This window comes from Podarcis liolepis (assembly GCF_965112155.1).
Source record: "Podarcis liolepis genome assembly, contig: HAP1_SCAFFOLD_48, whole genome shotgun sequence".
NCBI lineage: Eukaryota > Metazoa > Chordata > Lepidosauria > Squamata > Lacertidae > Podarcis > Podarcis liolepis.
In genome coordinates, this window is record NW_028148734.1 from 2342 (window position 1) to 18371 (window position 16030).

Genomic DNA, 16030 nt, shown 5'->3' on the forward strand with positions numbered 1-16030 from the left:
ATAATAAATAAAATAAAATAAAATAAAATAAAATAAAATAAAATAAAATAAAATAAAATAAAATAAAATAAAATAAAATAAAATAAAATAAAATAAAATAAAATAAAATAAAATAAAATAAAATAAAATAAAATAAATATGCACCACCACTGACCAATTGACATGGCCTATGGACACACTGATTTCAGATGGGCACTCCACCTCACGCTTTCACTGAGTGTGAGGCAACACACTGTGTAATCCCTTCTTAAAAAATTGGTGCTAGGACAATTGACTTACCTATAGGAGGCAAGAGTGAAATGTATGAGAGATATTATTCCGAATGCCTCCCTCACTCCATAAAAGCCTTCCTTAATAGCATCTGTCAAAGCAAAAGCAACTATTTGTAAATCTAAGAATATTTATTGATTGCCAGCCTTCTTCTGAGGACCTCAGGACATTTCCCCCACTTTATCCTCGCAGGCTGAAAGCCAGCAATTGGACCAGGGATACCCAGCAAGCCTCACTGCTCCTCAACCCCCACTCCAGCCTCAAATCCAGCTCTACGCATTATACCAAACAGGCTCTCTTTTAATATTTTGTTTTCAGGTCAACAGAAAAGCCTTGAGCCTCCCACATTGGTGTGAAGAAGACCAGTAACCACAGACATTTAAACTTCTTTAAAAAAATTCCAGCACAAAAAACTAATAGAAGCACTTGATGGTACCACCAAAGAGCAATTTGTGGAAGCAGATTGTTTCTTTTTGCTAGTATTGTATACAATTCTAATTCATTCATTTGGTACTTTGCAAAAAGAACATTACGGAAGCACTTCTCACAAAACTATCCTGGGTTTTTCCTAGTCTGCAATAACCTCTCTCCTTTATACACAACCCTATAGTTGATACTGCTCTTTCACACTACAGAACATCTAAGATATTTTTTTCCCTAGAATTATTGACTCATCTTGCGCTATTATTAGTTCATGGAGAAGCTGGTTCTTTCTTTCTTTTTTCCCTTTCTTTCTTTCTTTCTTTCTTTCTTTCTTTCTTTCTTTCCTATTCTCAGTTCTGTTTCTCTAGCTTTACATATCAAACGGTGTCATTTCCAAAATGCAGCAATGCAAAACAACCAATGCTCAGAAATGATTTCTCAAATAGGTGGAAATACAAAAGAAAGAAAGATATGTACTTTTGCTGAATATGTGATAAAAGGTAATGTTTCTTGCTATACATGTTATATTATGTCCTGTTATTAGTGCACTGAAAACAGCCTTTCAAGAGACACCTTTCCCCACCCCAGGCTTCTAACTCTTTTTCTTGGATAACCTTAGAATGTATTGTTCAAAACTGCATGAAAGGAAAAAAAATGACATGATTTGAATTGCTATGCTCTCCAAAACTCAGTAATTCTCATTTACAATTTCATGCCTACACAATGCACTTTCTTTATAAAACGCAATCTGGGGAGCATGCCATGGTGTGAAGGGGAGGACATCACTTTAATACAAGATGATAAATGCTACATAATTACAATAACCTTTATTTTATAGAGAAGGAGGTAAGGGTGAAATATATGTGAGACAGCCAGCTGAGATCCAGAACACACGTAAAGGCAGGCAGTCCTTTGAAGAAGTCAATGGATGTAGCCACAGGCAAGTCATTCTCTTTAGAACTGTTACCACCAAGGTCAGTGAAATCTTCAACTCAGGATACTGTGATTATAACTGGAGATAAATAATGGCATGAACGTCCATCCCTAGTAATATTATTATTTTTTGCATAGCTTTGCTTTACCACCAGTTACATCATGTACTAGGATATATTTCATGCAATCAATCCATCTCTCCTTCTGCTGTAATAAAGGAAAGGACGCGCATTAAACTCTGTTGACACTCTGCCCTGCCACCATGTTTGGCAACAGATTTATAGTGCAAGAGTACAGTGGTACCTCTGATGTGAACAGGATCCGTTCCAGAGCCCTGTTCGCATCCTGAAGCGAACGCAACCCACGTCTGCATGTCCGTGGGTCATGATTCACCGCTTCCGCACATGCGTGTGATGTCATTTTGAGCATCTGCGCATGTGCAAGTGGCAAAACCCAGAAGTAACGTGCTCTGTTACTTCCAGGTCGCCACGGAGTGCAACCCGAAAATACTCAACTGAAGCTACTTCAACCCGAGGTATGACCGTACTTGTTTTTTGTCACCATTGTCTACTTGCTTACACATCAATTCTCATCTTGCCCAGCTGATTGAAGGTCTAATGTGATTCCATCAGCATAACACATTTGAGAATTTTGCTAATCCTGGTTTTGTTTCACCAGCAAATTTTCCTTCCCTCCTGGTCTTGGTTTCCTTCACAGATGGTGTCATCTAGGACCCAAATGAGACAACTGAGTGATTCTTTTAAATGGTCTTCATTTAAGCACCTATTTCTTTCTATCCTACCCACTTCCAAGGCAATGGAGCCGGTAACTATGGATTGGGGTGGGTAAAAACAAAGGAAGAGCAAAATTTCCATATGGATGGATGAATAGACAAGTCATTTATCAACACATGAAGCTAACTTTTCCTGAGCCAAACACTTGTTACACCAAGATTAGTCATTTCTGTTCTGATTAAAAACAGCTCGCTTGGGTCTCAAGCTGAGAAGGGACTTTCTCAGTTCAGTTATCTGAAATCCTTTAAGCTGGAGATACTCTGGACTGAACATTGAACTTTCTACATACGGTGCTTGTAGTCTTTCATAGAGATATGACCCCTCTCCCCGAACCTATGGTTTGTATACCTGTCACACATTCCAGGAGTGAAACCGGAAAGGATTTGTGTGAGCTTTGCAGGGTGATCTGAGGAGCCATTAAGAGACTCAAGTCTGTGCATCAACACCTATCTCAAAATTATGGCACATCCTATCAATATTATCGTATTTTTCGCTCCATAGGGCACACTGGACCATAGGGCGCACCTAGTTTTTAGAGGGGGAAATCAAGGGGGGGGGAAATCTTATTTCCCCCCAGCCCCAAAGAGCAGCGTACAGGCTGTGCACAACCTCTGCCTGCCAGAGGGGTTGTGCGCGGCTATGGCACAAGCCAAAACAGGGAGCGGGATCCCTCCCACTGGCTGTTTTGGCTTCCTCTTTAGCCGCGTGCAACCTCTCGCTGCCAGGAGAGGCTGCTCAGGGCTAAAGAAGCCATAGCCACGTGCAGCCTTTCCCTGCCGGAGGGGTTGTGTGCGGCTATCCCTGAAGCCTTCCGAGCGCAGCCCAAGTTCCCGCTGTGCTCCTCAGGCTTCGGGTTCCTTTTGCTGAAGCCAGGAGAGCAAGACTCTCCTGGCTTCAGCGAAAGGAACCTGAAGCCTCCAGAACGCAGCGGGAACTCTCGCTGCGCTCCAAAGGCTTCAGGGGGCTATCCCTGAAGCCTGGAGAGTGAGAGGGGTCAGTGTGCACCAACGCCTCTCGCTCTCCAGGTTTCAGCGAAAGCAACGCGAAGTCTCCGGAGCTTGGAGGGAGCGCTCCCTCTGCGCTTCGGAGGCTTCGCGTTGCTATCGCTGAAGCCAACGAGCCTGCATTCACTCCATAGGACGCACACACATTTCCCCTTAATTTTTGGAGGGGAAAAGTGCGTCCCATAGAGCGAAAAATACGGTACTTGACTTGTTTGTAAATTGTTTTTCTGGCGTTCGAGGTGCTCTGTGTTTCAGTTGGGAGCCTCGTTCATCATGTCTCAGCCACAAAAGCCCCGAAAAGGTCATCAAAAGGTGGGTTTCTCTTTAGAAATAGAAGATCAGCCTAACTAGTCATCTACCCTGAGGAGCTAGAAGCCTGCAAGGTCAGGAATCTGAAACTTCAGAATGTTTTCATCTGATCAGGATCAGCATGACTGTGAAGATGTTTAAACATGGTACAAATAAATGCAGAAGGGTGAGGAGTGGAATGAATTTGTACTTCTAACCCCTGAATATACAGCTCAGAGCGCATAGGCCATGTTAGCAAATAGCTGTACCCGGCAAAACTGACATGTTCAAGTTCCATGTGCAGAGACTTTGTACAAGAGGCTGTACACACAAAGTGTCCTATGCGTGGGGTACACTAGCAGGCATAACCTCTTTTCCCTTGCATTTCCAATTTCAATGTCTGTCCAGGGCTTCTGTGTCTTTGAAGAATCCACATGGATGATAAGAGCAATTAAGAAAGCCAATGAACAGCGTCCCCAACTGCAACTTGTAATGGGAGGCATTCCCTTTAAACATCCACAGCGCCACTTTGATATTCTTCAGAAAGCTCCCTCTTTACAACTTTGCTCTGCTGCAATGGCTATAAAAACACTTCTAATAAGCAGCTTTCTAAAAAGTCCACAGCCCAGCACTATTTCATTGCTTCCTGTCCTCTGATAACTTCACTCTAATCCTCCCGTTATTCTTGTAATATCTGTTTGCATTTTATCTGGTCTTGGGGACCTATTTTTGGTGTTATTTGTATAGCAGCTACACACCTTGGGTGTGCAGTAAAAAATCATAAATGAGCCCAACAAATAGCTGTCGTTCTTTAGGGAGTTTTACCTTTTGATGAGGTAAAAAAAAAAAATTGTATGGACACTTTGAAGGAACATAAGAAGCCACACTTGTAAAACTGATGTATTTATTTTGTATTTGAAAGAGAAATCAAAAAGAGGTATTTGAAATGTGAAAAAGTCACGCCTAGCCAAAATATTGATCTGTTCGTCAACTGCTTTAGATGTAAATAAATGAAACCAAAATGTGTGGTGCATTGCAATAAAGCCCCGGGGCATCTGGTTGCAAGTGCAAATATAATTTGCTTTAAATGTGTGAGATTAAATAAACAGTTCTTTAGTGTTTCGTTTTTCTTAAAAACATTTATGAGCTACAACAGGCACCCACTATCTGCAGCTTCTGGAAACAGGTGAAGACATTTTTGTCTTTCCAGGCTTTCCCAACTGAATATATGAGTCTTTACCGCGAGTGTCCACTTGTTACACTTTCAGGATTGTTTTAAATTTATTTGTTGTTTTGTTGTTTTGAATAACCTTATGTATAAATCACCTTGAGGTGGTGGTTTAGAATGCAATTCATAAATTAATTGTAACAACAGCAACAACAACAATAATAATTTATCATTGGTAGTGCAGATCTTTATTTTTGCCGGTCAGGAGAGAATTTCAAGGTGTCCTGAAGCTCAGATCCTAATAATAATAATAATAATAATAATAATAATAATAATAATAATACCCCACCCATCTGGCTGGGTTTCCCCAGCCACTCTGGGCGTCCTCCAACAAAAGATTAAAAATACATTAAACTGGGTTGCTTTCAGATGTCTTCTAAACGTCAGATAGTTGTTTATTTCTTTGACATCTGATGGGAGGGCGTTCCACTAGGCGGGTGCCACCACTGAGAAGGCCCTCTGCCTGGTTCCCTGTAACTTTGCTTCTCGCAGTGAGGAGCCTGGGTGTTAAGCAAGTGCGCCTGAAGATCCAGGAGTATTAGAAAAGCCCTGCTGGATCAGAACAGAAGTTTATCTAGTCCTGCATCTTCTTTCCCGCAGATATCAGCCACATGACAGGACATGAAGTCAGTACAGTAGCTTTGTAACACTGTTGTTCTCAAGTGACTGATGGAACTTGGAGGGATGCAGAAGATCTGAGTGATGGCTACTGGGGCAGAGGAAGACGTTTGAAATGTCAGGGAAGAACCTGTCTGTTCCCGGTGCCTAAAGGAGGAGCCTGGTAAACAGGAGGTGCTAAATGGATGCTGTTATGTGCTGAAGTTCTCACCCTGGGCCAGCAGGGGGATACTGCAGATAGTTATGCAAATGAAGGATCGAAAGTGATGTTCAGTGATTGGATAGTTTGTATGCAAATAAAGGATCGAAAGTGATGTTCAGTGATTGGATAGTTTTAGAAAGCTGTTACAGTAACAAGGTACTGGAGCTCTATATAAGCAGGCTGACTGAGCCCTTCAGTTCTGGCATCTGAATATAGAAGAGCTGCTTGAAGAATCGCTGTGTCGTCTGATATGTTCACCCACAACTTAACAGATGCCAAAACACCTGCCCCCCTTACCCCCCAGATTATGCTGCTTCTTAACCTTCAGAAGGAGGTTAATACCCTGAAGCTATGGGTGAAACCCTAGTGGCCATCAGATGCCCAGATGTTGAACTTGCAAATTTTTAGTGAATCTCTGTCCTGAAGCACTCTTCAGGCTTACATATGAAGAAGGGTGAGCAACATGTAGCCAGTACAGTGGTACCTCAGGTTAAGTACTTAATTCGTTCTGGAGGTCGGTTCTTAACCTGAAACTGTTCTTAACCTGAAACACCACTTTAACTAATGGGGCCTCCTGCTGCCGCCGCGCCGCCGGAGCACAATTTCTGTTCTCATCCTGAAGCAAAGTTCTTAACCCGAGGTACTGTTTCTGGGTTAGCGGAGTCTGTAACCTGAAGCATATGTAACCTGAAGCGTATGTAACCCGAGGTACCACTGTATAAATGCTAGGAGCCTGGCCTTACTGCTTTTGTTCATTACTCTACTCTATTTTCATTAATTTTCAGTGTAAATATATAAAACAAAACAGGTTAAGTACATCAGCAATAAATGAACACACACACACCCAACCTCTCTCCCGGAAGATGTTTGTGTACATATTTTATGTCTGTACAGTCGTACCTTGGTTTTCGAACAGCTTAGTTCTCGGATGTTTTGGCTCCGGAACGCCACAAACCCAGAAGTGATTGCTCCGGTTTGCGAACTCCTTTTGGAAGCCAAACATCTGGAACGGGGCTTCCGTGGCTTCTGATTGGCTGCAGGGGCTTCCTGCAGCCAATCAGAAGCTGAACTTTGGCTTCACAACATTTTGGAAGTCAAATGGATTCCATTCGACTTCCAAGGTACGGCTGTATTCGGAGGAAAATTAAGAGCTTAAAATCATCTACATTTTTCTCTCATGGGTGAGTTCCTGTTGCTCTGGAGGTCTCATTCTATGACCCAGCAGAGCAGCAAATGGCGCTACAGAACACCAGGGTGTTGGGATAAACTTAGGCCAAATCTTTATTGACTGTAGCAGGAAGGGTAAGGATTGGCATGGCACTAGGACCACCAAGCATTTGTCCCTTACTGGGGGAATGGGATCTGCTGGGGTTGGACCATACCCAAATCTGTTCCACGTGAGTCAACCATTGCTGTCATGGTGCAAGCTGGTAAAGTCACACTGGGCAATCGGGGTGAGGATTCCAGCCAGGCAGAGACCACAACCTGAGCATGGGTCATGCCATGTCTAATCCTCCCCTCAGGCCCTGGATGTTGAACCATCCCACCCCCCTTTCACTACATGGCACTACAGTTCTGCCCATATACATGCACTGCGTCATTCCTCCTAACAGAAGATAGCCAGAAGGTTTCACTGAGGCGAAAAAGCCCCAGCTGGAAATGCTGGCAGCGTTAAGATAAACTCAACAGGGTAAATAATTTTTGATGGATGTAAAAGTGGAAAACTGATTTGAATGGTTATAGTAAAATATGCAGGAACGTATGATACATAAAACGAACCTTGGAAAGGGAAGAAGGGAAGTCATTGGATATGTTTGTAAAACATTTATTTTGAAATGTGAAATTGAAAACCGTATTTTTCGCTCTATAACACGCACCCGACCATAACACACACATAGTTTTTAGAGGAGCAAATTCCGTAGGCATGCCACCCGTACGCATTCCCTCCATAACACGCAGACATTTCCCCTTACTTTCTAGGAGGAAAAAAGTGAGTGTTATGGTGCAAAAAATACGGTAATAAGAATTATTATAAATCAGTCCCAACCGAGGCCAATCAGGTTGAGAGGGGAAAAATTATTTCCAGCCCTGTCAACCAGTGACCCACTGACAGCTCTAACTCAAGAGTGGGAGGGTGGCATTATCTCTTGAAGGGGGCATTATATAGACTTCTTCTCTTCTCTCCCTCCTGTGAGGCACCACAGGAGCCAAGATGTGGGAGGAAATTTTCCCCAGTTGCCGCTTTGTGGGCCACACCAAATTTGCCCAGCATGGATTGTGCCTGGAAATTTTGGCCTCTATTCTCTGCCAAAATCGGAGGAACGCAGTTGACATGTTGATAGTGGACTGAGGCCCCACGTGCTGTACCCTCCGTGAATATATTTGCCAGGCTGGCAAGTGTTCTTGAATGCCTCTCATTTGCTTGGACAGAGGTGTGGACAGCGTTGAAACATGCGGCTGCAATGTAGCCCCTTGTACAAAAGTCAACAGCTACACCCGTTGCTCTGTCCAAATTTGTCTGTGCCCTGCCCATCCCTGGCATTCAGACGGCAGAAGTTACTCACAAGGCAACATGTTCTTCGGGCTGAAAAATGTTCCCTGCCCCATGCCAACTGAATTCCCCCTTTATTGGAAACCGAAACAGTTGTTTTCCCCCAAAGAACTATAAAGCTCAACAAAGGATATTTGCTCAATGCAATGACAAGCATCTTTTCGATGTGGAGAAAACTGTGTCAGGTGTTTTTTGTTTTTGTTTTGTTTTCTCATTAGGCTTGATTCAACCCAAGCTTTCTCCTTGAAATTTAAACTCTGAAATCGATCCAAGTACTAGACTCTTGACACTTGGTCGCTGCAATGACATACTGTGGTATTTCAGAGATAAGGGTGTGTGTAGTTGTGGTATTATCGTGAACCGAGTGAGGGAAAAGGTGTGTTGGAGACAGAAACAAGTTGGTAATGTACCACCCTCCTATCATGAATAGTTTCAATATATATTGCTTCCAAAAAACTGGAACACACATTATTTCCTTTACTAAAATAAATATACAATCCATATGTATGTATGAGGGTGGGAAGGTGAAGATATTGCTTTGTTTTGTTATTGTTGCTGTTGTTTATTTTGTGTTTCTATCTTGTATTTTTATGTTGTGAACTGCCATGAGATCTACAGGTGAAGGGCAATAAATAAATTCTAATAATAATAATAATAATAATAAGAAGAAGAAGAAGAAGAAGAAGAAGAAGAAGAAGAAGAAGAAGAATGTATATTTTAGGATATTTGTGTGTGTACAACATTTGTGTATGAGTACACACACATACACACATGTATATGACCAGTGTAGGCCAAGCTGCTCCTGTAAGAGGGAAGTAAGGTAAAGGTAAATGGACCCCTGACCATTAGGTCCAGTCACGGACGACTCTGGGGTTGCAGTGCTCATCTTGCTTTATTGGCCGAGGGAGCCGGCGTACAGCTTCCGGGTCATGTGGCCAGCATGACTAAGCCGCTTCTGGCGAACCAGAGCAGCGCACAGAAACGCCATTTACCTTCCCGCCAGAGCGGTACCTATTTATCTACTTGCACTTTGACGTGCTTTCGAACTGCTAGGTTGGCAGGAGCAGGGACCGAGCAACGGGAGCTCACCCCGTCGTGGGGATTCGAACTGCCGACCTTCTGATCGGCAGGCCCTAGGCTCAGTGCCCCCCGCTAAGGGAAGTGGGGACTTTTAATTTGCCATTTTAATCTTACTCCCTACGCACAACTGTTGACTATGAGCCCAGCTTCTTCAAGCCAAGAAATGCCCAGTTTTAGCTCCTTAAGTAGCAAGATTCCTTCCGTAGCCAGAAGGGATCAAGGGGACTATTGCCTTGGGTATACAAAGCAGGCAGCTTGTTCCCAACTCCAGCCTTCTCCATCCCATGACATCAGTCCTTGCTGAGTCCTATTAGCATAATTTGATTGGAAAAGTAGCAGCCTAGCTACTTCATCCATTAAGTTCATGGTCTTGCCCATCATTCAACCAATCCCTCTGAATATGTGCACTCACAGCATACAGCAACTTAAGGCTAACTACCGTATTTTTCGCTCTATAACACGCACCAGACCATAACACGCACGTAGTTTTTAGAGGAGGAAAACAAGAAAAAAAATAGTCTAAACAAAATAGTGGATATATGATTTTTGTGGTTCATGCTGTGGCCACAGACATGTGATCTGACAGTGAGTTTGGAGTAGCCCAATGCAAAAATCCTGAGGATCCATGTGGATCCATGCTTTGTAACCACGGAGGAGGGAAGGAAGGGGAACCATGGATCCTCTGCTCACGACTGCAGCAGATCCCCTCCCACCCGCAGGCATTCGCTCCATAACACGCACAGACATTTCCCCTTACTTTCTAGGAGGAAAAAAGTGAGTGTTATGGTGCAAAAATACGGTAATTCATGTATAACCTAGAGTATGCCTTAAGGGGAAGGCGTTGGGCAGGCACTGTGTGCCCATTCGAGGGCAAATGATGGGGTACGCTGCCAGCTAGAAAACACGATACCAGGAGCCAATGTGGGAATTGGAACAGCTAGGCAATCACCCGTAATTCTTTCCTAATGCCCTGGCACACTTAGATTCTGTTGGTTGGAAGGATCTAGCAGTATGTTTCAAACAAATAAACACTATAGATGGATTTGTGATATGATTACTACAAGAGGCAACTGCTAAAACAGCAAGGGGTCAAGAAAACTCAGCTTTTCTTTTTTACGGCTTTCAAAGACTCCAGCTTTATGCATGCAACGCATAACACAGACTGCACAGCAATTATCTCAAAACATGGCAAAAAAAATAGGGGGTGAGGATAAGTAGGAACACAAAGAAAATAGCCTCAAAAAGTAGAAAAGGAGGAATTATTCTGCCATGTAGTAATTATTGAGTGATGTTTAATTATTGGGACTTTGCTGAAATGAAAAGGAATAGGCACGAGCCTATCCCTGGAAACAGTAGCAATTTATTACTTCTGGCAAATGCAATTTTTGTCTAGAAAATTATGCAAGGAATGTCAGATAACAGTTTTGTCATGTAACAGGGACAGAAAATGAGTGGCAGAGACTTGCAGTGGTTTTGTCCAACAATGGAAGCAGGTACAAAAAGCAAGAAAGATGGCTGTTGGTATGCGATCTTTGGAAATCCCAGAATATGCCTTGCGAGGGGAGTGCAAGTCTTTGCGCTGATGGAAACCAACTGCATTCCCCAGGATTAAGAAGCAGGTATACATTAAGAAAAATTGGGTTTGGATGTAGAAGAAGTCTGTGAGCGGGCAGTTTCAAATAGCAGCAAGGTGCCTGGTTGCAGTTGTGGAAGAGATTTGAGTTTAAGCACTACCATGGGAACAAACATGGGTGATAATTGTATAAAGTACCCCAGTTAGTAGTTGATTCTTTGGTGCAATAGCCTGTAAGTGTCAGTGCCTTAAATAAGAAACCACTCACAATTAAGCTGTTTTGCTTAAAATAAAAACAGCTGTTTTTATTTTATGTTTGTTTGGAGGGGCATATGTACAGGGGTTTCTTCGGGGGGGGGGAATAAAATAAGTGTCTTTCCATGAAATGGGAAGAATGGGCACTAATAATCATTTGAGGAACTGAGGAAAATCCCACCCTAATGGAAGTGTAAAATCTGCTTCTTCCTCATGAACAATGCATGGCCACTTTATAATAATAATAATTTATTATTTATACCCCGCCCATCTGGCTGGGTTTCCCCAGCCACTCTGGCCGGCTTCCAACAAAATATTAAAATACAATGGTCTGTTAAACATTAAAAGCTTCCCTAAACAGGGCTGCCTTCAGATGTCTTCTAAAAATCCGGTAGTTATTTTTCTCTTTGACATCTGGTCGGAGCACGTTCCACAGGGTGGGTGCCACTACCGAGAAGGCCCTCTGCCTGGTTCCCTGTAACTTGGCTTCTTGCCGTGAGGGAACTGCCAGAAGGCCCTTGGCGCTGGACCTCAGTGTCTGGGCTGAATGATGGGGCTGGAGATGCTCCTTCAGGTATACTGGGCTGAGGCCGTTTAGGGCTTTAAAGGTCAGCACCAACACTTTGAATTTTGCTCAGAAACATACTGGGAGCCAATGTAGATCTTTGTGATGATGCAGCCATTAGTCAAGGAAATAAAATGGGAGGTTTCACACATTCCTATGAAAACAGAAACTAATGAAAGACACAATTTTGAAACGAATGGGAGCAATGCAAAGGTGCAGTTGCTTCTCCCAGCCATTACATATGGGGCTTGTGTAGGGAAACTTCAAAATACCCTTCCCTTGGACACGACCACAATCTGCACATTCATGGCAGCAGAAAAGAGCAAGCATGCTGTTTTGGTACTACAGTGGTGCCTCGCAAGACGAAATTAATTCGTTCCGCAAGTCTCTTCGTCTTGCGGTTTTTTCGTCTTGCGATGCACGGTTTCCCATAGGAATGCATTGAAAATCAATTAATGCGTTCCTAGGGGGGTGGCTGGGGCAGGTGTTCCCGCCCCCCCCCCCACCCCGCTTCGGAGCACCGGGAGAAGCGATCTCCCCGCCGCCCCTTGCTTCAAAAGAGAAGACCCGCTGTCCCCGGGCAAGCTTCATTTTGCGAAGCAAGCCCATAGGGAAATTCGTCTTGCGAGGCAACTCGAAAACGAAAAAACCTTTCGTTTTGCAAGTTTTTCGTCTCGCGAGGCGTTCGTCTTGCGGGGCACCACTGTATTGAGAATGTGCTTTGAGACCCGAATACATTAAACTGCTCCCGTGTCTTGCCACACACACAAATAATAATAATAATAATAATAATAATAATAATAATAATAATACAAGGGATAAGACTGGAAAATATATTTCACTTGAATGCCCTGATCGACTTGTTGCTAAATGATTGGGTATACCATGCAAAGTATATTACACTCCCTCTTATCATGAATTTTACAGCTCTCCGCTATAAAACAAAGCATTTGTTTCTGAAAATGTAACTATTCGAAATCTTGGTGGAATTCTTAGGGTGCAGGAATTCGCTGAATGGCTTGGGGAGGTGCACTTACCATAGCAGTTGTTTCCTCTGTCTCTTTTTCCCCACTTTAAACTGTGAAAAGAAAAGAAAAGTATTTTTACCGCTATTTATGGCAGTGGCTGCCCAGTGGCCCTTTGCCAGACTGCCCCTAGAATAACCCTACATCACATAGTGTCATCCCAGGGGCAATCTGAGGGCAGTAATAGCAGACGAGAAACACCCGGCTGCTGCCAAAGGCAGAACAGGCAGCGGCAAAAATACTTGATTTTCTTTCTTTTCTTCTAAAAGCAGCTTAAAGTGAAGAAAGAGAGTGGAAACTGCTGCCATGTGCTGCTATGGGAAGCACGTCTCTCTGAAATCATCCTAAGAATTTCAATTCCACCCTGAAAACCGATAAAATGTACCTTCCAATTAACTACCCATGGATGGGGTGGGTAGATTTTTTTGAGGGGGTGTCGCTCTACAAATTTTCTAAGTACCAATGAAAACGTGACATGAAAAACATTGAGACTAGCATTTCTGTGCTTTAAGAAACATTACATTCTTAGCGGTCTTGTGTGACACGTATCTGTTTAACGGGATTCTCATCTTTACAAGGAAATCACATCCAAATTTTGATTCCAATTGCTGGCTAGTTTCAATTTCAAGCTTATGTGGCAGAAATCAGAAAACGGATTAATAGCGCAGTCAAAATAATCACAAAAAATGATGCTACGTTTGCAATGTGTTGAAGCAGCATCAGAAATGTCTGAGCAATTGTTATGGAGATCATTGTTAGCAATTTATTAATCTTGTTTGTGTTTCGCTGAGAGTGTTACATAACCTATAGTTCCGACAATAAAATATAAATCACAAAACACAACTGCGGGGGGAGGTGGGGGGGAATTCTTTGCAAACTCTCATTCTCAGCACTTGTGGGAATGTGTTCTGTTCTGCCAACTGGCTCTGAAATTGCTACCTTCCCAGTTCTCCTTCTCTGCAGTGCTGCACAAACACTGCAGATTATTCTTACTGAGCATGCTTCATCTTTTCCCGTCTCCACAGTCTTGGGCTGTCAATCACCTGTCAGCCCTCACCACATCAGCAAAATGAACACCAATACACTGTCAGCACAGCAGCTGATGAGACTCTGCTAAGGACTGTCAATCAAGCTTGCTTCTTTTATCTGTTCTGGAAATATTTTGCCTCTGAGAAACAAAGGACCTGGTCAACAGTGGATCAGAGTCTAGCATTTACTCTTGTACAATGATTAGGAAACTCTTAACATGTTTTTCTTCCATGAAAAATGATGTTTTATTATTGGGATAACTGCAGATTTCTTCTCCGTACCTTATCGTCGGTCCTTTTTTGCATACATAATTATTTCTTTGAACCACCAGAGTGCAACAAATGAAGTAAAATTGCGTTTAGGCAATGATTTAACATTTAAGATCTATTGTTTAGGAAAACATTGCCTAAGCCATGGGATAATTTCTCATTTATCCCAGCAATCCACCAAAATGGATCGCTATTATTTCCATTTAACCATGGAGAATCTGGAGTTGTGAAGGGAGTGCTTTGCCGAAAGCTAATATGGGTATCCATTGCTGAGGGGCTTTTGTTTCTAATAATTTTTTTGGATAAATTGAGTCATTGAAATAGTCACTTTTCCAGTGGCTTGCATTAAAAATCAACTTCAAGGGATCTGATGTAGATGGTGATAAATTGGAAGATAATTTATTCCTTGCAGTCCTCTGCAATGAGATACGAATGAGACAACTTACGGAGGTCCACATGGGAAGGCAAGTCGGTAAAAGAATTGGTGAGATGGGTTTGGGCACAATCCGAACCCTGCATAGAAATGGTGGGAGGGGGAGAGGGGCAACCCATTGTGCCAGACAGCAGCTGGCGCAGTGGTCAGCCCAAGGTCTTGATGCCAGCTCAAAAAAGGATTTGGCTTGCACCTTTAATCAGCTATCTAAATGACCATATATGGCAGAGCAAAGTGCAACATTCAGTGCCCAAGATTTGAGTCTCCCAGTCTCAGATTTTCTTGAAGGCAGGCATCAGTTGGGTTGTCCTTGTAATTTTTTTTAATGGGGGGGAGGAGATGACAGGCACTCCCTTCACCTATGAAGGAGCTTTTCTGAAGGTTTTGTTTTGCTCAAGTTGGTGCTGTGTGTGTGTGTGTGTGTGTGTGTGTGTGTGTGTGTGTGTGAGAGAGAGAGAGAGAGAGACAGAGAGAGAGAGAGAGAGAGATGTAATGATGATGATGTTTATACACCGCACATCTGGCTGGGCTTCCCCAGCCACTCTAGGCGGCTTATAGCACATTAAAAAAATGTAAAACATTAGACATTAAAAACTTCCCTAAACAGGGTTGCCTTTAGATGTCTCCTAAAAGTCAGATAGTTGTTTATTTCCTTGATATCTGGTGGGAGGGCGTTCCACAGGGCGGGCACCACTACCGAGAAGGCCCTCTGCCTGGTACCCTGTAACCTCACTTCTTGCAGGGAGGGAACCACCAGAAGGCCCTCAGAGCTGGACCTCAGTGTCTGGGCTGAATGATAGGGGTGGAGACACTCCTTCAGGTATACTGGGCCAAGGCCATTTAGGGCTTTCAAGGTCAGCACCAACACTTTGATTTGTGCTCGGAAATGTACCAGGAGCCACTGGTGCCCACTTCCAGTTACCAGTCTATCTGCTGCATTCTAGATTAGTTGTAGTTTCCAAGTCACCTTCAAAGGTAGCTCTACATAGAGTACATTGCAGTAGTCCAAGCAGGAGATAACTAGAGCATGCACCACTCTGGCGAGACAGTCTGCGGGCAGGTAGGGTCTCAGCCAGTATACCAGATGGAGCTGGTAGACAGCTGCCCTGGGCACAGAATTGACCTGTGCCTCCATGGACAGCTGTGAGTCCAAAATGACTCCTAGGCGGCACACCTGGTCCTTCAGGGGCCATGAATGGTGTATGTGTTTGTGTAGAAGGTATGTTTTTCTGGTCTGCTTAGAAATGGACAGATCTCGCTCTCCCTGTATTTATAAAGCGAGATGACCGCCACAACCCCAGAGTCAGTCACGACTGGACCTAATGGTCAGGGGTCCCTTTACCTTTACCTTTTTACTAACCGAGATCACAAACATGACAACTAAGGCTGCAATCCTACATGCCCCTATTTGGAAGTCCTATATGGAATTTACTGAATAAATAAGCTTATTTTGGCCTTAAGTCATATATAAATTAATAATTAGATTACTG

At 43.2% G+C, this 16030-nt stretch overlaps 1 protein-coding gene across 3 annotated transcripts in view; it reads right to left on the reverse strand.

The window, feature by feature from the left end:
- Positions 1-1805: 1805 nt before the first annotated feature.
- Positions 1806-16030, reverse strand: part of LOC310699082 (LIM domain-binding protein 2-like) — a 116132-nt gene continuing 101907 nt past the window's right edge. Inside the window, exon 3 of one of the 3 annotated variants that reach the window (XM_083520695.1) lies at positions 1806-1833. In XM_083520695.1, the coding sequence (XP_083376821.1) occupies positions 1814-1833 (20 nt within the window). In that variant the 3' untranslated portion in view covers positions 1806-1813. Of the gene's footprint in view, positions 1834-12850; positions 12863-12977; positions 14524-16030 lie in introns of those variants that run through there. The other 2 variants (XM_083520697.1, XM_083520696.1) reach the window with 2 other exon arrangements.